The sequence below is a fragment of the Phalacrocorax carbo genome, chromosome 1 (assembly GCF_963921805.1).
Source record: "Phalacrocorax carbo chromosome 1, bPhaCar2.1, whole genome shotgun sequence".
Taxonomy (NCBI): domain Eukaryota; kingdom Metazoa; phylum Chordata; class Aves; order Suliformes; family Phalacrocoracidae; genus Phalacrocorax; species Phalacrocorax carbo.
The window spans coordinates 57,598,972-57,621,447 of NC_087513.1; the positions used below are offsets into that span (position 1 = coordinate 57,598,972).

At 53.8% G+C, this 22,476-nt stretch overlaps 1 protein-coding gene across 4 annotated transcripts; it reads right to left on the reverse strand.

Annotated features, from left to right (window-relative positions):
• Positions 1 to 647: 647 nt before the first annotated feature.
• Positions 648 to 21,670, reverse strand: MICALL1 (MICAL like 1). Of its 4 annotated transcripts, none has more exons than XM_064454677.1 (16): positions 21,420 to 21,670; positions 14,830 to 14,878; positions 12,800 to 12,941; positions 11,599 to 11,702; positions 10,735 to 10,871; positions 7,814 to 8,394; positions 7,237 to 7,300; positions 5,766 to 6,151; positions 4,949 to 5,427; positions 4,340 to 4,474; positions 3,881 to 4,007; positions 3,436 to 3,526; positions 2,975 to 3,048; positions 2,524 to 2,638; positions 2,141 to 2,187; positions 648 to 1,827 (listed from the first exon to the last, which is right to left on the reverse strand). In XM_064454677.1, exons 1-16 carry the CDS (start codon positions 21,422 to 21,424, stop codon positions 1,706 to 1,708), a joined length of 2,658 nt encoding a protein of 885 aa, XP_064310747.1. In that variant the 5' UTR covers positions 21,425 to 21,670; the 3' UTR covers positions 648 to 1,705. The 4 variants fall into 4 exon arrangements, with proteins under 4 accessions (XP_064310747.1, XP_064310728.1, XP_064310755.1 ...); XM_064454658.1 differs by lacking the exon at positions 21,420 to 21,670 and adding an exon at positions 20,870 to 21,078; XM_064454667.1 differs by lacking the exons at positions 648 to 1,827; positions 2,141 to 2,187; positions 21,420 to 21,670 and adding exons at positions 2,199 to 2,377; positions 20,870 to 21,078.
• Between the last annotated feature and the right edge of the window lie 806 nt (positions 21,671 to 22,476).

Sequence of the window (22,476 nt, forward strand, 5' to 3'; positions counted from 1 at the left end):
TCAGGTGAATGGAAGGCAGGGAGTTAGTACAGTATAATTTACAAATCAGAGTTCTGGCCAGGCGCAGGGCCAAGGGGTATCAGGCTGCAGTGATCCCAAAGACCTTTGACAAAAGTGACATGACAGCAGGCTCGAAAGTGGATTTGTTTCTCCTTGGAGAAGCTGTGCTTTGGGATCTCCCCTCCCACTTTCCTCATCAGCCTGCTGGCAAGAGTGAGATGGCATCACCTGCATGGGGCTGAGCTTGCCACTTCCCAGCCAGGGGGGCCACGCTGGGATTGTGGAGGGGCTCGGATCCCTCGGGTCTGGGGAAACACGGATCCCTTTCCAGAACGCTACGCCAGCCACCTTGCAAGGCACTGGTCTGAGAGCATTTTGGCTAAAGGCTGTTGGGTTTTTAGAAGAGACTGCAGCAGTTTGCTTCAGGCTGGTTATGTCTAATTTGCTAACAAGAAGGCATGATGAACAGCTGACCAACCAAACACCCATGAAACACTAATGCAGACTGATCCAATAATTCAATAAATAACTCCTTGCCTTGGAGAAGGCAGGAAACAAAAATGGAAGGAAGAAGGGATGGAAGAACATCACCCCCCCTCCCATTCCCTCCTCCCTTGTACACACACGCACACACACAACAAATAAAATAAGGGGTTTAAAAAGTTTTAGGGTGGGTTTGAATTCATCTAGTAAAGGAGGTGTAAAAAATAACCAGCCAAACCCTGTGCACCCTTAAAAGTATACATAGATAAAGCTGGGTAAAGGTCAGTTTTGACCATGCCTCTCTCACCAGCCACTCAAGGGTGGCACTGGTGAGCAGGGGAACAAGGCCCCTGCCAGCACTGAGTCAGTCTTGAGCATTTCTGCCCTTGCCTGGAAAATGAATGTTCCTCCCTCCTGCCGAAGGCAGCAGAGTCAGCGGCGTTTAGCAGCAGTGGGGGGGTAAGATGTCCTGAGTAGGGCCTGTGAGCTATGTCCTAGCAGCTGTACGCCATCCCCTTGGGTCCTCTCAGCTCTGTAACAGAGCCCACCCAGCCCTGGCACTCGAGGGAGGGGACAGCTCAAAATAAATAGGGCACCAGTTATTTTTTTGGCTATGGCTTTAGAGCCTTGTGATGCGGGAGTGTTTTCTTAACATTTTAGTTTAGGACAGTAAAACCCAAAGAATCCCGATTTTAATGCCAGAGCTTTCTCCCAAAGTTAAAAATGGGGCAGGAAAGGGACAAGAGCGGGCAGGCAGGGAGGGACTGGCAGGCCCAGTCCCCTCCCGGCAGAGGTCGGAGGCACGTAGAACTGTCACAGTTAGAGTGGGAGAAGGGATGGGGGGGCAGTTAGTGCAAGTTTTTCCACAAACACCAAACTCCTTGGCTTGCTTCTCAGTTAAAAACAAGAACACGCAATGGGGTAAGGTATCTGAAAAGCGAATCCATCTTCTCCCCACCTCGCTAGCAAGGCTTCGCAGAGGGGATGGTCAGGCTCCTCTGCAGCCTCAGGAAGGGGAGCACTTTGGTCAGACCTCCCCACTTCGGGCAGGGGGCTGGCATCTCCCCAGGGAGGCAGCTCTGGTGCCTGGGGAGGAAGCAGGGGGAGAGGCGAGGGGAGCGGAGGGAGACGAGCCCGCCTTCCTGGCAGGCATCCCAGCCAGCTGCGGAGAGGCCAGGGCAGTTGGGCAGCACATCCCTCCCACTGTGGGTCTTCCCCAGCTCTAGCTTTTCTCCTTGGATGACTTGCTCTTGGAGTCATGCTTGTTGCCCAGCAGCTTAAGCACCTTCATGGGCTTGAATTTGCCCTTCTTCTTGCTCTCGGTCTCCGTCTCCTTGTGAAATTCTGGGGTTGCAAAGGGAGGTTGTTACTGCAGGATGCTGATGGTTGTACACATACTCACGCACACGCATGACAACAGGAGCAAGGGTGAGAGCCGTGCGTCAAAGCCCTCCACTGTATGCACACTTCTTTCTGTGATAATGGGTGTGCAGCACAACCATGCCCCAAACTTCAATGGCCTTACAGGAAAGGCTCCAGAGTCTACACAGAATAGATTCACTTTCTGTGCACAATTTCATGAATGGCTTATGCTGCCCCTTGCTGGGATCAGCGGTGAAAACACCATTCCAAAAAAAACTTCCTGATTGTTTCTTACCTTTCCTTTTAATCATGGCTTCCAACATTTTATCCTCCTCCTCTTCTCTGAAAGAAAGAATGGGAAAGAGGTTAAGCAATTCAGCCTTGGAAACATCTGCTGTATTGTTAAGGCTAGAGATCCTCCTACTTATAAAGCTGTGGAAGGGCAGATCTTTCACCATCTTGTGAGCATTTTCTACCAGCAGGATAAATCCCACATGCTGGAAGTACAGCCCTGTCTTTCCCACACAAAGCACTGAAAGAGAGAAGAATCGGGAAGCCTGGGAAAGACGTCAGCAACAGGGACATCTTGGGACACCCACCACGAGCCACTTACACGGCACTGAGTCAGACGGGCTACACTTCTCCCCTCTCCCCAGAGTCACCCCGTTCCTCACTCACCTCTGCCGGTCCTCGTCCAGGCAGTTCACAATGGCATTCCTCTGCTCAATGATGGTCACCAGCTCCTGCATCAGCACCTTCTCCCTCCCTCGGTCCTCATCAGTCCAGTCCTTCTCTACCCAGCCAAACCCCGAGGAAGGACAGGCAATTAAATGGCTGAAGGAGCTCTGAAACTCAGAGCTTTTGGGGCAGAGAACCCCTAGCACGATCCCCTGCCACCCTGCCATGCTGCGCAGCCAGTTGGGCTAGCGGTGCATTGCATGGGGACAAAAGGAGCATGTCCCTGCACAAGGCTAGGGCATGCAATGAGATGTGACAGTGGCTCTAGAGCCAACTGATTGCACCGGCATCCCTAAAGATCTGTCTCTCTTTGCCTGAGACCCACCAAGACAGAGGGGGGATGAAGCCCAGGGGGAAAACGGAGGTAACTGCACCCAGAGTGCTGCTTTACCTGGCTTGTTGAGGAGGCAACGCAGTTCATACTCCACATCTGACTGCCGCTGCTCCAGGTTCTGCTGCTTGAAGCTGCAAGGGAAGGGGGCACTGCCAGGAACCACGGCAAGGCTCCAGAGAGGCAGAACATCATCCCAGGGTAAGGGGTAAGTATGGAAAGAACCACCAAGATGCTAATCTTGTCCTGTATGGCCAAAGGGCCAGGGAGCCAAGCACCAGTAGGGACCAGCCCTGGCTGCTCAAGGCCTTCCTGGAGGAGATGCTGCAGGGGCTCTGGTGCCTTGCAGTGGGTCAGTTCTGAGTGCATTTGGATACATTTGTCTGCTTGCCCTCTTTCCCTCCCTTCTCCAGACAAGGAGGCCATACCAGGCTCTCCCCTGGAAGCACAATTTCAGGAAGGCTGAGACAGGGCTCCCTGCAAGAGCGTCACTGCCTCCCCACATGCTTGCACACACTTACATGTAGATGAGCTCTGACTCATGGCGCACCAGCATGTGCTTCTCATGGATGAGTTTGAACCAGTCCACCAGCAGGCTGTCCTCAGGGCTATCTGCCAAGCAAAGGGACATTTCAGAGCCATCTCCAGCCCTGCAGGATCCCAGCACCCTGCAGCAGGATGGGCTTTGCCAGGCCAGGAGAGGGGCACTGGGCTACAGCCAACCTGACCTCAGTCTGTTCCTGAGCCCCACAGAGACCTATCTCTTCTCCCACCTGTTTCCACTCCAGGGACATCTCCATGCCCAGGGTATGGCTGTGACCATTCTTGGAGCCCAGCACAGCCCCCTCTGCTCTTCCAACCCCAGCATCAGCAGGGAAGAAGTCACTGCTGCCATCTCCTTGGCTGGACACAGGGCAGCCCTAGGTCCATCCTGCCCCACACCCATGGACAGCCCACCCCACATACCATTCTCAGCACTACGAAGTTTTTCCTCCAAGGCCACCCCACGGTGCTCCAGCTGGTCCAGCTGGTGCTCAATGGCATCCATCTCCCCATAGATGTCTTCCTCAGGGATGTACTGATCTGTCTGCACCTGCCAAACCACACAGCAGACTTCCTTACCATCAACCTCCAGTTTCCAGGGATAACCCTAAGGCTGCTCAACACTAACGGGGGCAGGGGGACAACAGACCACTCCACCTAAGTGTGGATTGTGGATCTGAAATTCCCACCCCACTCTGGAGAAAAGGGAGACCATGGTGCTGCCATCAGTGGGGTGTAGCCTGGACACCATCCTCCCCAGCCAAGCCACCTGCTGCAATCCCCACCCACACATGCATCAGCAGGGTGCATGTATACAGCTGTGGCCCTGGGGGGATAGCACAGAGCTGGTTTTTGCCCCTCTGCTCCCAAGAGCCCTTTTACCTTGCGTTTGATCAGTGGGAAGCCGTGACCCGGTGCAGGAGGACGCACTGGCTTGGAGCCCTTGGGAGGTTTCTTTGCGGAGGGGGAGGCGGCAGGCGATGGCTTCCGATTGAAGGGGTTCTCTTTGCAGGAAGACTGGAGTGGGGGACAAAAGGAGATACATGAGTGCAGGAAAGGGAAGGGATATCGCATCCCAACAGCTGGGACTGAGCAGACAGGGCAGCCCTAGGGTTTGTCCTGCCCCACACCCTCCTAGAGGAGGAGCACAGCACTGATCTCCACCAGTAGCCTAGCCATGGGGCAAAAACCAGCTGTGCTCCTGTTTGGCGCAAGTTCCCCAGCTTCTCTCTAACAAGCATGCTGAATTATCTCCCTTCACAGCTCCCTTCCTATTTGCTCTGACTGCATGACACCTCTTCTCTAGCACATGGGGCAGGCAGAGTATGAGCAGAGCCACCATTTAACATGCACATGCCTGAGGCTTGCTTTCAGGGGGTCACACACCAAACCTACCTACGGGGCAAGCCTGGACTCATGATCCCCACTGTGACCGAGTGATGGACAGGGAAGAAAAGCCCCCTGATCTGGACGAGAAGGTCACCATCTCACCTTCAGCTGTGGCTTGGGCGAGGAGGGCGTCCTGGGGCTCCCAGCACCCCCATCTGGAGCCAAGAGGATGGGCGTAGGGCTAGCCCCAGCAGGAGGTTTGGGGAGCAGCTGGCTGGGACTGGTCTTTAAGCTGCCAGTGGAGATGCTCCTGCTGGCTTGTGGGGTGCTGGGCTGCACCTCCCCGCTGAAGCTGGCCAGCTCACTGGAGGAGGAGAAGGAGGAGTTGGTGGAGAGGCTGGCTGGGGCAGCAGGGCTTTCACTGGATGAGATGCTGGCCAGCGGTGTGTCAGTGCTAGAGGTCTTGGTGGCCGCTGGCGTGTGGACAGTGGGCTCGGAGGAGCTTTTGGGCACTGAGGCCTCATCGGTGTCACCCAGCACCTTGGCCGAACTCTCAGAGTTGATGCTTTCGAGGCTGAGGGCTGGAGATGGGGTGGAGGAGGATGGCTCGGAGTGCGACAGCCTGGAGATGGGGTGGTGGGCTGCAAAGCAAAGGGAGAGCTCAGGGAGGAACAGGGGCAGGGCAGCCAGGAGAGAAGGGGAGAGTGGTATATACTGGAGGCAGGGACGAGTGCAAAGGGAACCCATGTCTGTCCGTCTTCAGAGAAAAATGGAAGGGACTCCCCAGCGCAGAGATCTTGCCTGCAAATGCTGTGCTCCAGTGGGTAAAGAGGACATGGCTAACACAAGCCCCAGCACAACCATCACTGTATAAAAGCCTGGCCTGCCAGGGTGATGCAGAAGCGCCTAGGAAGGGGAAGCCTCCAAGCGGCTGTGCAGGGATTCTGGAGCAGCAATAAAGGAGTGGGGGGAAGCTCACCTAGCGGGGAAGCACTGGGGGCTCGCGGAGCTGGCCGCTTCTTCGCCTTTGGGCTGCTAGTGGGAGTGATGCCATACCAGGGGTGGACAGGCTTGGCAGCAGTCTCATTCTGCTCCTGTTCAGGTGTGCTCTTTTGGGCAGCAGTACTCTCCTCTTCCTCCTCGTCCTCCTCCTCAAAGGGGTTGTATGATTTGGGCTCTGTGGCATCAGACCTGCTCTCCTCACTCCTGGCTTTCCCCACCTCTTCCCCACCCTCCTCCTCTGAAGTCCTACTTGGAGTCTCATGGCTGCTGCCCGGGGGAGGAGGGGGAGCTGGCTTCTTCTTGGGCTCTGCTTGCACTAAGGCCATCCATGGTGGGTCCTTGGCTCTCGCAGCAACTCCAGCACTGGGAGAAGAGAAAGAGAGACTGAGGTGGCAGGGAGCAGAGACAAGCCAGGATGGTGAGGCAGAGGAGAGGGACTTAGCACTCAGGGGAAAGGATGGATGGAGCAGGATGTCTCCCATGCAGAAGCAACTTTCTCATCCAAGGGTGGCCCTAGTCTCCCCAAACACAAAGCACCTCATCCTCTATGGGCAAATCTATGGACCTGGGGGAAGCATGGCCTGCCTGACTTGCCCGCTGGGCCCAGGGTTTTTGTTTCTGAATATTACAGCCTCCATCTGATAAGCAGTGGTAAAGGCTAAGCTTTATGGCCACAGCTGTTCTCCTCTCCCCGACACTGTTCCTACACCCAGCTCTGCTCCCCAGGCTGTAAATGGAAGGGAAGTCAAGATCAGATACCTGCCCTCTGTGGTCACACTCCCTTCCTTCCCTTCAGAGGGCTGTTCACCACCTTATCATCCGAGCATCGCAGGGATGGACGACTCTGCTAACTCCCGTGGCTGGAAGTGCCACTGCTCCTCTGGGGGTACAGCCCACGGCAAGCCCGCACCACGGCTTAGTGAATCACAGCTCATCAGAGAAATGGCCACCACTTGCCACACGCACCTGCTCTTTGGCCATTGCGAATGTGGGGTGCTTGTGCAACCTCTGTCCCAAGAGCAGGCAAGAATGAACCAGCGGGCTCCTGGGAGCCCAGGAGGCGTAAAGGTTGCAGCCAGGCACCCACAAAGTCCCTGCACTGGACCTTTGCCGGGACAAATCCTCCACAAGGCAGAGAAGTGTCCCCTTCTCAGTACTCATAAGCAAGGCCATTTCAGAAGGCACTTGGCAGTCTGCATGTGCCACAGAAACACCTGAGGACCCCAAACTCTTCACAAATCCTAAGAGACAAAAACTCTGGGAGGTAAGGACAGTGTCAGCCAGACTATACCAGGCTGGCACCTCTTAGGTAAGGGAAGGGGTCTCGTCGTAGCCTATATCCTCCTAAGAGCAGGGGCTGATGGAAGTGGGAGAGGAGACCCAGCTGAGCCATCCCCATTGCCCCACCTCACTATGGGGTTTGCAGGTGATCTGTGAACAGGACATACCGATCAGAGGAGCAGGGTCTCCCTCGGGGTTTTGGGACAGGGGGGCTGGGTTCAGGTGCCCTACCTAGAAAGACACAGGGTCAGACTGTCACAACACCAAAAGGACATGAAGAAAGAGGTTAAATCAACATGAGGCTCCTCTTACACATCTCCCTGCGGGAGGTTAGCTATTCCCACTCTCTGAAGACCTCATGGCATTTCTCCCAGTCAGTGCAGTCAATCCCAAACATCCCCCTTGCCCACCCCAACCCAGAAGCTGCACCTGGACAACTGTCATGCCCCTCTGTCCCCACACCTACAAACTGCTCCAGCACTGCCACATTCCCTCCATGCTGGCAGCACCCCCCAGAGAGCTCTGGAGAAATATAAGGGAGCAGGCAGGCATGAAACCTAGTGCTGCTCTCCCCACTATAGGGATGGCTGGCAATCAAAGGCTTAGTGCCTGAGCCCGAGATTTATTCAGAGGCAGAAGAGCATCAGGCTGCAGAGAAGGAATGAAACTCATCCAACCTGTAGCTGATGACCTTGGCTGCTGGGGAGGTGGAGGGTAACCCCTGCCACCAGTGTGCTCGCTTACCGTTCACCATGCCAGGCCCACACTCGCTGCCCTCGCCCTGGAGGGTGGACCTGGGCCGGGGGATGGGGTGAGAGGCCGGAGGGGAGAGGGCTGACACATCGGTGGCCCTCCTTGGGGCAGGGGTGGGCCGCATGTCTCTGAGCCGTCCGTCCAGCGAGCTGCCTTTGTCCTGGGTGAGCACGGTGGGCTTGCTGGGAAGGGGAGGTCTGGGGGGAGTTTGGGAGACAGGTGCCCCGCTGCCTGTGTGAGCAGGGGGCATTGCTGTCTCTGCTTTGCTGGGTGTGCTGTCCTTCTCTGCTGGGCCAGCTAGCCCCTCTGCAGGCATGTGGGTCTCTGCCATGCTCTGCAGAGAGTCACCGTTGTCCTTCCCCACCTCTGCTCCTGCGGGGAGGGCATCCTCATCCACACTGCCAGCCCCAGTTTCAGTTCTTAGCTCTGGTGACCGTCGGTCTGGGCTGGGCCTCCTCTCCACCTTCCCACTCATGGCCAATTTACCACGATGCTGCGTGCAGACAAAAGTTCCTGCCTCTGACCCAGGCTTGTATGACCCCGGGAGCAGCGTGCTGGAACACTCCTTACACCTGCCAATGAGAAGAGAGTGCCCCATGAGATGAGGGACACCATCCCCTCAGGGAAGGCAACATGCCTGGGACATCCTTGCTGGGCCACAGAGTTAGTTCCCACTCCTGCTACTAAATCTAGCGCAGTCTTGGGGAAATCATTTGGGAAAGGAGAGGAACAGAGAAACATCACCGTGCCACTGTATCAACCCATGTAGAGTTCACAACTCAAATACCTAACGCATTTGGGTTTCTCCTTCAACTTGGAAAGGATTTAATAGATGTAGAAGGGCAACAATTGGTATTGGGATATGGCATGGTTTCCAAACCTGGGAAAGTAGAAACCCACAGTTTTCCTGGAAAAGATGCAGCTGGTAGGGGACAGGAGAGAGCACTACAAGATCATAGGTGAACCTGGGAGGGGGAGAGGGATCAACCATTCACAGACACGAAACAGGGACTATCAACTGGAATAAGGGAGCAGCTGGTTCAGAACCCACACAGGAAGCTACAGGCTGCCTTGCAGGGGCAAAGGGTCCAGGCAGGTTAAAGAACCGTCAGACACATTGGGGGTGGGGAATTTAAAAAAAACAACCAACCAAATCAAACCTCTGAATATTAAATAAAATTACACCACTTCCAACTCAGGAAACCCCTACACTGGGGGCTTGAAGAGTAGTCAGGAGAAGCAGCACACAAGCCTAGCCTGGTCTCACCCCCCTCTTCACAGGTGCTGACCATGGCACCCACCAGGGTCACGGCATTTGGCTGGGACGAGGGAATGACGCTGTAAGGCCATTCTTACACTCTGCCTTGCCTGTTGAAACTGGGGTAATAGCTTCCCCATCCTTCACTGTCTGCCACATCTCTTTGGATCATCTGCTCTTTCCCCACTTAGCCTTTGAATCCTCCCTAATGAAGCCCTCCAGGCGCAAGCGTAATACACAGCACTAGCAACCAAGTCAGCCCTTTTCCACCTGGGACGGGAGGGTGGATAGCATACATGAAAGAGAGCCAAGGGGCTGATCAAGCACTCCCATGAAAACCAAGCTTGTTCCTTCTTGTCTGAATACCCGGTGCTCACAGCAGCTGGCTGCCCTACACTGCAAGCAGAAAATTTTGGTGAGGAATTCTGCTCCGGGTGTCCAGCTGACTGGGATTTCCTTTGAAATGTAGAGAAGGGTGAGGACTCTAGAGAGAAGGGGTATGATGAAATGAAGAGGTGGCAAGTTCAGGCAAGGGAAGAAAGAGGTTTGTTTTCGTTTTATCTCCATCAACCCACAGAAAATGGTGCCACAGAACATTCCTGACCAAAGAGCACCCATGAATCAGCAGGGGAGAAAAAAAAAAAAAACAAACAAAAAAAAGAAAAGAAAAGCATAAGGAGGCAAAACACTCATGATAAAATCACAGGGATCTCACTGCTCAGTCTGAAGGGCCATGAGCTGTGCCAAGGCAGACATAGCACCTCTCCCATTCCTGCCCCATGAGCAATGCTGCGCCTGCACCCCAAAGCTCCTCCTTTTGCCCCACCTGCAGATGGAAAGCTTGATGGGCCCCAGCCCAGCTCCCCTCCTGTGATGCTGTTTCTATGACACATCCCCAGCTAGCTTAGGCAGGAACTGTTTATACAGGTAAATGAGGCCTCCCGTATCTTCCCAGTGGCTCAATATTTTTGTCCACAGATGACAGCTGCCCACTTGCCAGCTCTTGTCCTGTGGCCCACAGGAGAGATCTCATCCCTTCATCATCAGAGCAGGGAAAGCAAAGTGAAATGACTTCACAGGTGCTGCAGGTAAAGACCTGTACCCAAGGAGTAACCACAGAGCTGCTGACGTCTAATCCCTCGTTCCTTGGTTTGGTAAGTCTGCAGCTCTTCACATGCTCCTGAGAGCTAAGCATCGCCCCAGGCAGAGTGGAAGCCTGTATATCCAGTTGAGGATGTGGAGTGTAGGTGGATGGAAGTTTGTAGGCTGAGGTCCTGGCTTAGACCTCATTGGAAGGTTGTGTTGGGGGTTCTGGGTAGGCAGGTGGTAAAGAGGCAGAGCATCATCATTTATGGAGGTGGGAGAAGCACAAGGGGCTGGGATCCCAAGTCAGTGAAACAGTAAAGCACAAAAGAGCAGGGAAGGAAGAGAGTAGGGGAGGTAAGCAGCACAGGGCTGGACACAAGCTGCTAGTCAAACCTCTGGGACAGGGGGCTGCCAGGCAAATAGACCCTCTTCAGCATCATTTTGGGCACTGTTGTCGATGGTCCATGTTGCCCGAGGACATGAACGCACAAAGATGGGGCGCAGCTGACCACAGACCTCCAGTTCACCGAGGAAAGCAGCCGCCCCACCAGGTCTGGCCACAACATACCTAAAGCACTGGCGGTGGTAAAGCTTGCCCTCAGCCAGGTAGCGTTGGACCAGATGGACGTGCTGCTGGCAGGCCGCGCAGGTGCTGCTGAGCGTGGTGCGCTGGGACCGCTCCAATGGGTCCGAGGGGGCATCATCCTGAGACACAACGCACAGGGTGCTCAGGATGGGGGCCACAAGCTGCTCCCCAGCCCATGGATCCTCCAGAGCAGCTGCTCCCTGTGCAAGGCCCGTCACTGAGTGCTTGTGGCACAGCTCAGGGGCTGACCTCAGGGTCTGACAATGCACAGAACAGCTGCCCCTGAGTCCAGGCACAGGCAGGATGCCTCTTCCCAAATTAGAAGGGGCCACTCCAAAAGATGCCTTGTCCCTGTCTAGGGCTGAAACGCTGTGGAAGGGTCTAATCTAAACCCCAGGCAGCAGGGACCTGCATGAGGAACCCCCTCTCTTTGGAAAATGTGCCATCCCAGACATCTGCTAAAACCTGAAATAAAGGGCCAAGAAAGAAAAAGGCATCTTTTCTGCTCTTCTAGTCCCACATTTCTGCTCTTTCCTCATCTACAGAGTTATTCTCCTATAGGATGGAGGGTGCTTGTGCCCTGGGTGGCTCAAGAAACCATCCAGCACCAATCCACCCAACCTCTTGCCTGCCATGGACAAATTTCAGTCCAGACTCCTAGAGAAATCACTCTCTCAGCTGGGTCCCCCAAGGCACCAAAATCCCAAACACCCCTCCCACCCCAAAATACACAGGTAGTTCCCTGCAAAGATCCATCCTGCTGTGATGGGATCTCTCCCATCTCCTCACCCACAGCGCAGGAAACACCACTGCCTCAGGCTGGCTTTGAATCAAGAAATTAGGTACCTGTGGTGCCGGAGGACTCTCGACCACAGCCACAGGCTTCTTGTGGGACAGCAGAGGAGGTGAGGAGGCAGCAGCTGGGCACTTCATAGGCGGAGGGACTCTGGCTGGAGGCAGAAGGCAAGGAGGATCAGGCACAGAGCGGAGCGGTGACTCACACCACCCATGTGGGGGAAGGGGAGGGGAATAAAAAGATAAAATCATCTAGCCTTGTGACACAGGATGGGACTTGCGACTCCTGACACTTCATTGCCTATTTTAGGTGGAAGAGACAAACACAATCTAATAATGGGCCAGCTACAAGGCTACCAGAGTGCCTGGCCTTGCTGTGGATCCCCTTCTGTGGCCTAGGGACACCAGCCTCTCACTGTGATTTGATTTACTTATCAAATGTTGCTTGGCTTCCTTGTAACCAACACCCTAAGCAATGCTTAAAGCCCAGAGCACCTCAGGTAGCTGCTGATGTATTGTTGCAACCCACTGGGTCCCTGAGCTTCCGAGCTGTCAGCAGGTCTGCAAAGCATCCCTTGCCCGTCAGGGCTGGCACTCACACACCAGTCCTTAGCAGGAGTCCCTGGCTGGGAGGCCAGCATCCCTGGAGAACTATACACATGTGGAAGAGATTTATCTGACGTTGTGGCTAGAGAGCAAAGCAGATGAGACCTGGAGCCCTCATCTCCACCCAGGCCCTGGAAGAGCTGTATCACAGCAGCACTCAGCTCAGGTTGCAGTTGGAAGGACAGATGAGCTGATCTGAGACACTCCACCCTGGTTCCCCTCCCTCTGTCCTCCAGTGGTTTTACACTTACCAATGTGACAAAAATTAGCTGTGGTAGGCGGACCACCTATCTAGCTTTCTCCCATTTTAGTGGGTTAAAGCAGATCACAAAGGGGTCTGATGAGCACCAGGGGTGGTGGCCCAACCCAAGGGGCAGGAATGCAGCACGGAGGGAGGAGAAACAAGGCGTTCCTCTTTCCACAGCCTGAGCTGTTAAATCACTCCCCACCTCTTGTGAAACCTCAGCCTACTCCTATCCCTGTTCCAGGCCTTCCTCACTGGCACCAGTACTACCCATCCCTCTCCCGTTCCTCACAAACACATGGTTCCCATTTGCCATAGGAAGGAGGAAGCACAAGGTATTGCTGGGTTTCCTGTACTCAGGTGGGGGCAAACTGGAAGCCAGAGGGATGGGAGGACACTCACCTTGGCTGGGGTTGTTGAAATGGTTGTAATACTGCGACACGTAAGTCATGATGCTGAGGCAGTCAGGGACTTTCATGGAGACCATGTCATTGGGATCTAGCAGGGCTGGGATGCCCAGCTCTCGCTCTGCCAATTCAAAGGCCTGTATGAATAGCAGAGAGAGGCGTTAAAGAGAGAAAACATGCTCTCTGAAAAATAACAGAGAAATCAGGTTGGAAGGGACCCTGGGGAAGGTTAAGTAGTAAGCCTATGGCATCCCTGATGGACAGAGGCTTCCAGACATGCCACTTGACTGGAAAGGAGACATCAGAGACAAGGGAACAAGTTGCTCCAGATGCCCTTTCCTCCAAGTCATTTCAGCTGCCTGTGCCCCTGTGACTCCCACCTGAGGGGTCTTGGCATTTGGCTGCTGCACTGGGACAGGGAGGGTAACTCTCAGGAGGTCTCAGTTTTCACTGGGAAAAAACCCCAGTGTTTTTCAACCTGTGAAACAGACACACCAACCGTGCCCTCATGCAAGAGCCTGGCAGAGCGCTGGCTGGCACCATGAAGGGCCTAGGCCTGGCAGATACTTCCAGCAACACAGCCAAACACCAGCTCTACTGAGCAGCGTCCCTGGCCACCCCAAATGCTCACCCCACAGAAACACCAACTCTGTCCATCCCTTCATGCTCTGGGGTGCCACATCTTCCCCTCCCACAGTTAACATAGTCATCCTGAATCAACAGCCAGCAGCCTGCCACGCACAAGCCACTTCAGTACTTTTCTGTGTCTCCGCAAGCAGAAATTACAAGGACATTGTGATAAGAATCACACTGCTCCTACAACTGCATACACAGCTACCTGAAAGGAAGGAGTGAAGGAGGAAAATAGCTGTTTGAGAGATTTCCACTTAGCGGTGTATGTGGATTACTGGCTATATGCTGGCCATCCTACTGTTGTGCCGAGGACAGCATATCCACATTAATCCCCAAGGGAAGGGGGATGCAAGACTATGGCAGGGACCAAAGAGAAAGCGAGTCAGGAGGGGATGAGAATGGTGTGGGCACTGAATGGTGAGGTACCAGGTGCAGGGTATGGGTAAAGGCTGAAGGTGCCTGGTCTCTGGGATACAAGATGCTGTGCACGGTGTGGGATCTAAAGAAAAGGAATGGAGAAATAAATGAAAATGTATATTTGCAGTAACTGGGGTGTAAAATGCCTCCTCTGGACACTCAGCTCTGCTCAGCCTGGCATTAAGCTGGTTCTCTGGGCTGAGCCTTGCTGAACATGAGGCTGCATGCAGCAGGGAGAAAGGAGAGACTGCAGCTTAGGGGTCACTAGTAGGACAAGAAACCCATTGGTGGCTCTTGAATAGGAAAAGATAGTTGCTAATGGCTGAAAGGGGCCAAGTGGTCTAGGAAAGGGTGTGGCCAGGACCCAACTAGAGAGCCCTAACCCTGAAAACCCAAATGTCCTAGCTCAACTTGTCTTGGGGAGGTAATGGCCCATGTGCCTCCACAGACTATCAGATGGAGCCTGCAGCAATGAGGTCTTTCTCTCAGCAAAACCACCAAGGCTATTGCTGCTCTGTCCTACCTCTAGCCCCTGGGGTTGGGCTTCTCCCCATTCTCCACTGCCTGCTCCTGCTGTTAGCTCCAGCTGTCCCATGCAGGAGGGGACACTGCAGACCAGCCCAGGTCCGGCATGACCTTCCTCTCTGCTTATGCCTGGAGTAAAGCTAGCTTCCTTCTTCCATTGCTTGCAAGTCTGGAACAGCTGAGGTCAAGAAGATGTTGCACCATTTTAACCTTCACCTGAGATGTTGTCTTGGCAACTATCAGGATAACCATCTTCTCTTCAGTACAGGCTGAAAGCTGATGTTTTAGATTCCCTTATGTTTCCAGAGAATCTCCTGCCTGTTACTTACAAACACAGATTTTTTTCTTACACCCTCACCACCATCACAAAGTCCTCCCACACTACATGACCTCTATCAGGCCATTCTGATGTTCCTTCTTCCTTCTGTGCACTTCATGACAGGGACTTACCAAGCGGTTATTCTCATAGACATCATCCTTGGAGAGAGAATCAAAGTCTCTGAAATGAGAAACCACAAAAAAGCCACATGAGGTACAGAGGAAAAGCACCCAATGCCACTACGTGCAGGTTCTCTGGACAGACAACCTTACAACAACTCAACATATAAGACCCTAGATAAACAAAACTTTGGCAAAGCATTATTCAGGTTGTAAAGAGACAAAGAAACCAAAGGGAAATTGCAATTTAAAAAAGAAAGCAAGTCCCAAATGAGTGGTGACCAGGAAATTAAAATATTCTTGTCTCGTTATCTGCTTTTTCTGCCCTCACGATTAAAGGCTGCAGAAATACCAGAGCCACTTTCCAATTAGCACCACATGCCACTACACTGACGAGTGCCAACATCACTCCGAACGTGCTCCTCCAAGACCACCAGCACAACACAGCAGGAGGAGGATGGGGAAGCAGATCCCCCACCTCAAGAGAAAGAGCCGTCTGCACTAGATCTCTCCCTCCTACAAAGGTCCTTAGATAAGCCTCCCTGTACCATCTTAAGGAATTTGAGGTCACCCCAGAATTTGGGGTGACACAAACAGTCTTAAACTGCACTTCTGTCCTCACTTGCCCACCAACACTTGCAGTACATAGCAAACCATCCTCAGCCGCAGCCTTTACAGCGAGGCAGCTTGCTAAACGCAAGGTGCTCAGAGCACAGAGAGGAACCCCAGCAGTTCCCAGCCTGGGCACGTTGTGGCATTTCACTTGTTCCCCTGGATCCCTTTTGGGGGATTGAATCAGCCCGGCCACAGAGGTCGACTAGCTGCCTTCATCAGAGGAGCAGCAGATCAAGGGTTAAAGTAGTCTGCAGGTTTTCAGTAGAGGAGAAATACAGGAAGGAGTTAGTTATGCCTTTTGCATGTGCGCGTGGGTATGTGTGAAAACAGCATCATGCTAAACTGATTACAGCCCCTTCCTGCCAAGGATCTCAGATTTGTTACCAAAAAAACCTCATGCAGTAGCTCAGTGTGCCTGCGAGCTGGATTCACAGAGAAGGACCAGAAAGAGGTGCCAAAGCTTGGGAGGCCGACCCAGAAAGACAATTCAGATTAAAGGCGGGGGAGTGTGTCCCCCACCTCAAAGGTGGTATGCAAGAATCAGGTGAGCAGGTGAATCCTCAGCTGTGCGCCCACAGAGAGGGGCTGTGGGAGCCTCCCTTCCTCCACCCCTCTTTGGATTTTACTGCCTCTTCCTGTAACACCATCCCAACCCGCCCCGGCGCCGCACCACAGGGCAACTAGCCCCTTCTCGAAGCCCCTCGCATGCCTTTCCCAACGCTGCAGAGGAAGTCCGTGATGAGCTCAGGAAGATTTTCCCAGCTGTCTGAGCCACCATAAAATGACACTTCCTGTGTTCAAAAGCAAAAGGTTGTTGGTGCTGTTTCCTCCCAGATAAATGAAACTTGCTGCTGCAAGAGCGAATGCAGCAGACATGCAGAAGATGGGCTGGACGTTCAGCTCTGTAAGCACCTTTCTGAAAGCTCATGCAAATACATACACAGAACTCAGCCTGTGAAGAATACCGCCAACTTTTCCCTCTCTACACGCTGGTGAGAAAGGACTTCGGCCGCAGCCTTCACTTCAATGTGAAAACTAGTGCCTTTTTTGTACTTATGACTAGCTTTCACCAGGGGATGTTTTTTCCCCTAAGTCTTTTTTTTTTTTCTTTGTGCCTAGAGAACATCTTTAACCTCACTTTTCTTCCCCCCCCTTAAAGAAAATACCAGCTTGGGAACACAGGAGAAGCAATGACAGCAAACTTGATAAATCAACTGCCCTCTGAATGTTCATGACTTTCATTTTGTATGCCCTCACTTTCAGGATATGGGAGTGGTGCAGCTGGAAGCTTGAAGACTCCTTGGTGGCCTGGGCTGGGAGAGTATTTTTTGACAGAGAAAACATCATGTCCATTCCACTCTGCCCCAGCAAACCAAAGCTGTTTTAGTAAACCAATGCAAATCTGCCTGGGAAAGCAGATGCCAGCAGAGAGGACATGAAGCTCAAGAGGTAACAGGGGGGTTACAGAGCAGCAAGGGAATAGAAGATTTTTTTCCACTAACATAGGATTGCAGACCCTCAGCATTTACCCGAGATATTGAAGTCCATCAGTACAAGGCCCCAGGGATCACAGTTTACTCAGTTCCTCTCTGCTGCATTTTCCAGCACCCTCTCTGAACGAGCCAAGCAGGACCACGCTGATCTCCATCACTCCCAACATGAGCACTCCCACATGCCACTCTGTCGTGTGGCATCCCTGCAGCTCTGGGCACGTTTCCTGTACCGACGTGCAAGGAGCGTGGCCTCTGAGGCATGGGGGAAAGTCACCCCAGACATAACTCTTCCCTCTCTATAAACTGCCTCCTCTGCAGAAAGACCAGAACTTGCCATTCTGCAGCTCCGTGACATGTGGCTGCATGTCACTTTATTTCCTTGCCCTGATCTCAGCAGCCTTTCATCCAGCCCTGCTCAGGCTCCTCTCCTGACAGCATACTGGTCCAAGGGATCGGATATAAGAATAGGCGAGACTCTGGCCATCCCGGTTGAACAACTGTCTTGACTCAGCAAACTCCAGCATTGTAGCATATCCTGGAGTAACATTTCCATGCAAATAACATCCCAAGCACTTACCTAATTAGATACATACAGAGCCACAGGGCAGCTGCCAGGGAGCACAGCAGACCCAGGGAAGGGGGAAGGGTATGCTGTATAGCTAAAACCAGAACAAATTCCTGGATTCCTCAAATATAAATCACAAGCAGTTTAACGGCAGCGCTACATAATAAGCCCTTCAGCTTTCCTGGTCTTGTCAGGGAAATGCAGGCAGTACATGGGAAGGAACAAATGAGTTTTGTGATGCTGCCTGTAACCGAACCCACAGCTCCAGGGACACAAAACAGCGTTTCTAATGCACGGCTCTCATCTCCTGTTTTCCTCAAGCCTCTGCCTCTCTCTCGGCACTCGAAAGGCGTGTGCCATGCTCTCTTATTCTTCTCGCCCCTGAATGCCAAGAACCTTCCCTGAGCTCCAGGGAGGCTGCACAGCTTTGGACGCTGAAAGATGCTTTTTGCTTCACTAAGCTGCAGCAAATGCCTTGTAAACACTAATTTCATGCTTTAGATTTCTAGAGCACTGAGTAAACTCACTCATTAATCCCCACAGTCCACTGTCAAATTGGCCTAGATGCTTCCAGCTTAACTGACAAGGGAAAAGAAGAGATTAAATGTCTCGCCTTGAGATCACCCAGCCAGCAGTGCAGTCAGAGGCTAAATCCGGGTTTCTCATTTCCCAGACTGAGAGAAAGAAGCAGTGAAGCCAAGCAAGGTGTCCATAGTAGCGGAGCTAGAGTCAGCTTCATGGTTCAACACAGGTCCCACAGGTACGCACCCCAACCTTGGTAGTCAGTTCAAGACACCTTTAGCTGGATTCAGTAGACACCAAACACTTCCAATCTACTTCTTTTAAAACAAAACAAAATCCAAAACTCTAGTGTTTCCAAGAGCTCTGCAGCAGCTGCTCCAAAGCTCTCCAGGGAGCATCCCTCCGATGCCACCTGCCTTATCTCAAGGCTACTGTGTTCAAATCAGGGGTCATACGGAAAGCTGTCCTCAGCCTCACTTGCCCATACAGCCTTTCATGACAGTCTCTTGCCCAGTGTGTCACCTACCAGCACAGCAACGCAACAAAGGGGCATCCAGGCAGCATCAGTCAACTGGGCAGACCAACAGCCACCACAGCAGCAAAAGAAAGCCTGGAGGATCAGGGTGCCAGAGGAGTGGTGCCACACAGATAGAGGAGAGATCTCCAGCTCAGTGCTTGCATGGATGTGCTCGTTCCTCCCCGCTGTGACCCAAGGGGAAGCCAGCAGGAAGTGGGGAAGCAGCTGAGTAGAGAGGAACTTCAGCCTTCAGGGAGCAGCGCAGCCGTCTCACGCGGGCCAGGAGAGCCCCACACAAAGGAAGACCACGCAAGGTCAGAAACGTACTCACAGATCTCTGCCAAGTCCCGTTGCTGGGCTCATTGAAAGTAGTTTAGAAGAAAAGAAGGGCAACTACTTTTCCTCCACTATCAGATTTACTGCCTCTGATCCGATCTTCCCACTTCCAAATCAGGACAGGCTGAAGAAGCTGGAATCAGATGATGATGCTACTCTCCTGACCACCCTCTGAAAATCCTTCTACAACATGCCATGTCCTTGTAAGGCTCTGGGCTTTGTCTCTACACTACAGCTTGTGCAGAGGACCTGTGAAGCATTTAGTTAGGACATCTGCTGGGAGCAGATTTAAGCCCACTGCCAACTTAAGAGCAGCGGCTGCTCCTTAATGGGATGGTAAATATGGTTAACAGAAAACCACCAGGTGGTTTTAGTGGTGTTTATTGCAAGCTTTTGCTGAACGTCTGCTTTTCAGTTCCCAGTTACTGTGCCACTAACAACAACAACAAAAAAAAAATTTAAAATTTCAGAAACACAGTAATTGCAAGCACTTCTATCCTCCATTTGCTGCTTCCTGTCCAGCAGCCTTGCGACCAACAGCATTTTCAGAGACTCTATTCTAGTTGTTCAGTGGCTCCCTCAAGACTCAGAGTGATGCAAAGCCACCATAAATCTCGGCTCTCAGTAGTTCCCAAACGCCACGTTCAGGGCTTTGTGGCAGCCACCTGAAACACAGCAGGCAGCAGTTTGGTTTATAGCCCACCTCTTCAGCTTCTGCTTGTAAGAGTACAGGCCTGTTTTGCCCTCTCATGGACACTGCAGCTCCACAGCAGAGTCACTGTCAAACCTCTGCCTGCTAGAGGTTGCTGTTGTGACAAAAGGCTGTCCCGGGACCAGCTCAGAAAAGAGGATTTGGTCAATTCAGGCAACCTCAGACGAAGAGCCGCCAGTCCTGGAGCAGAATGTGACAGGCTTTGCTGACAGGTGAGGAGCGCCTGCATGCCAGAGGCACAGCAAGGTGGGGCGATGCCTACCTGCATTGCGAGGGACACTGAAGATTAGAGCAGACGGGAGGCGGATTCCCTGCAGCGCCAGGGCACGCAGGGTTATGGCGGCAGGTCGGGGCAGATTCCTTCCAGTAGCTCAGCTAGTTTCTCCAGCCTGACACCATACCCCCAGGCAATCCCAAACTTACCATCTGCCTCTTGAAACTCACATCCCCCCTCAGAGTCACCCTGCAAAAGGGAGGCTGAGGGAGGAAACTCAGCTCCAAGCCATTTGCCAGGGGAGGCTAGCAAAGCTCGATAGCACTGCTGGTACCTGGTGCCTCCTGCTTTTGCTGTGGCATCCACAGCAAGCAAGCTGGAAGCAAAGGCATGAAGTGACCTGGTCCGGAGCTCTGCATGTTTCAGAGTGGTTGCATTTGGCAGCTGGGAACACCCCTGTGCCAGGAAGGCCTCTGGCTCTCGGGAAGTGGGAATGCCCAGCCCTCGAAGAGGCGAAACACGCCCAGATGCCAGCGCCATGCCTCTTCCCCAACAGGCACCACTCCCAGCTGGGAGTAGAGCAGTACCAGTACACGAGCTCTGGGGCAGACGCAGCCTGCCTCCATGCTCTCCTCACCCTTAAACCACACGACTCCTGCTAACCCTGACCTTGACTGGTCTCCAAGCCCAGGTCAGAGAGGTGCTCACCGAAACGCAGCATCCTTCACCCCCGTACCCGATGGTTTCAGGAGGCACCAGAGCAGCTCTCTGCCCCCCACACCCCCCACAGGAAGACTCCGTCCCTCTCTGCCAGCCGGCCCGGAGCCGTTCCCTCCGGCGCCTCCATCTCCCCCAGCTCCCTGAGAGCCGCCCGCCCGCCCCGGCAGCCCCCGGGAGAGCGGCGAAGGGGCACGGACGGCTCAGCCCCTCCAGAATCGGGGCTCCCCGCTCCCCCCTCCTCCTCGTCCTGCTGCCGCCCGCAGTGGCGGCGGGCCGGGGCCGGTCCCGCGGCGCCCCGCCGGGCGCGGCGAGGCGAGGCCGGTGCCGCGCGGCCTGCACCGCCGCCGCTCAGACTCACAGGAGGTCGGGCCGGTGCCGGTGGAGGATAGCGCAGAAGGCCAGGCCGTCGCGGAAGGAGGCGCTGAGGTCGCGGATCTCCACGCCGCGGTAGCCCTCGCACTGCCGGCGGCACCAGGCTTGCAGGGCGACCCGCGGGCCCGACATGGGGGCGGCCGCTGCGACCGCCGCCCGCCGCCGCCGCCGCTCCGAGGCCAGGGGCGGGGCTGGGCGGGGCTTATGGGGCGGGGCTTGCAGGGGCGGGTCCCCCCGAAACCCCCCTCCTCTCCCCGCCGCCTCGGGGCCGACCCCGAGAACGGCGGGGCGCCGGGGCTTTGCGCTCCCAGGTGAGCGGGGCAGCAGGCTGGGGGGGACGCCCCTGCCCCGCGGCTCTCCCCAGCTCTGGGAAGGCCGAATTCTCAGAGAAAAGCCCTGAATTAAAGTTGCAGCCTTTTCTCCCCCCACCAGCTCCGTCCTTGAAGGAAAGGGAGGACTGCAAGCAGGAACTGAAAACAGTTAGGACTGAACTCAAGTTTAACTTCAGCTAAAGGAAAAACAAAAACCCAGGCAACCTCATTTCTGGATCCTCCTCAGTCTTCGACGTAGGCTGCCCTAGGCAGAAGCTGTTCACGGCCGTCCTAGGGGCATCAGCCGCAGCAGCCAAGGGCCTGGAAACATCAGTGGAGTATGTGGGACATAGGTGGCCCCCGGGGTAGGCACTGGGCCAGGGAGGGCTTTGAAGATCAGGACATTTGGAGTTGCAGGCAGTACTTCACAGGAAGCCCTGGAAGAAGTGGAGGAAGGGTGCGATACAATGTCAGGAACCCACAACATCGAGGAGATGGATCGCCCCTGAGCGCCAGCTTGCATGTTTAGCGTGATGGTCTGACAACACCACAGGGAGCGGGGGGTAGGGAGGGAAGCACAGTGTTTAGCAAAAATCATGTTTAACACTTTTTTTCATCTCCAATTAGGCCCCCTTTGCAATAACTACCTCTATGGAAGGCTGATCCATCACACAGATGTTGAGCTCATTGCTGCCAGTCCCAAATCAGTAGTAGTCATCTCCTCTCTCAATTTTTTTTTTTTAAATGGGCTCTATATTCTTTTCTCCAGTCAGCCCTCATGCTTAGCACCTTCCTCCCTCTATTACACAGTTTCTTTCTATCACTCCATGGCCCCAGAGGTCTAACAAGTGAAAAATAAATTGTCTTTGAATGGCTTGCGCAGCCTCCCCTTCAGTGCCCGAGATAAGCTGCGGTATAAATCACAAGTAAAGCTACTACTGGAGAAAAAGGAAATGAAGTATTGTCTCGGTTTTGTAACGACCGAGCCGGCTGCTCAGGATCTGCCAGACCTGCCTGACAGCGTCTTCCTGATGTATCCTAAGGGAGAGCAGGATCAGGCACATTTTCTTGATGGTCTTTTCCAGGGTCTATAATCACACTCACCCCCTGCACAACTGTAGGTCAGAGACACAGACACAGTAGATAACCCTGTGCTGTGGTTCCCTCTGATAAAACCATTTTGGCCAGAATCACCCAGGAACACTTCCACTAACCAAACCCTGCTGTGGCAGGCAAGGGCTCGAACTCTAACGAACCCACCCCGCCTCCCTGCGGAGTGTCT

Coding starts and splice junctions, on each gene's coding strand:
- MICALL1 (XM_064454658.1), bottom strand. CDS start 21,015: ATGTCGGGCCCGCGGGTCGCCCTGCAAGCCTGGTGCCGCCGGCAGTGC. Junction 8,395..10,734: donor TACCACCGCCAGTGCTTTAG/GTATGTTGTGGC, acceptor TCTCATTGGCAG/GTGTAAGGAGTGTTCCAGCA. Junction 2,188..2,523: donor CTGGACGAGGACCGGCAGAG/GTGAGTGAGGAA, acceptor TCTTTCTTTCAG/AGAAGAGGAGGAGGATAAAA.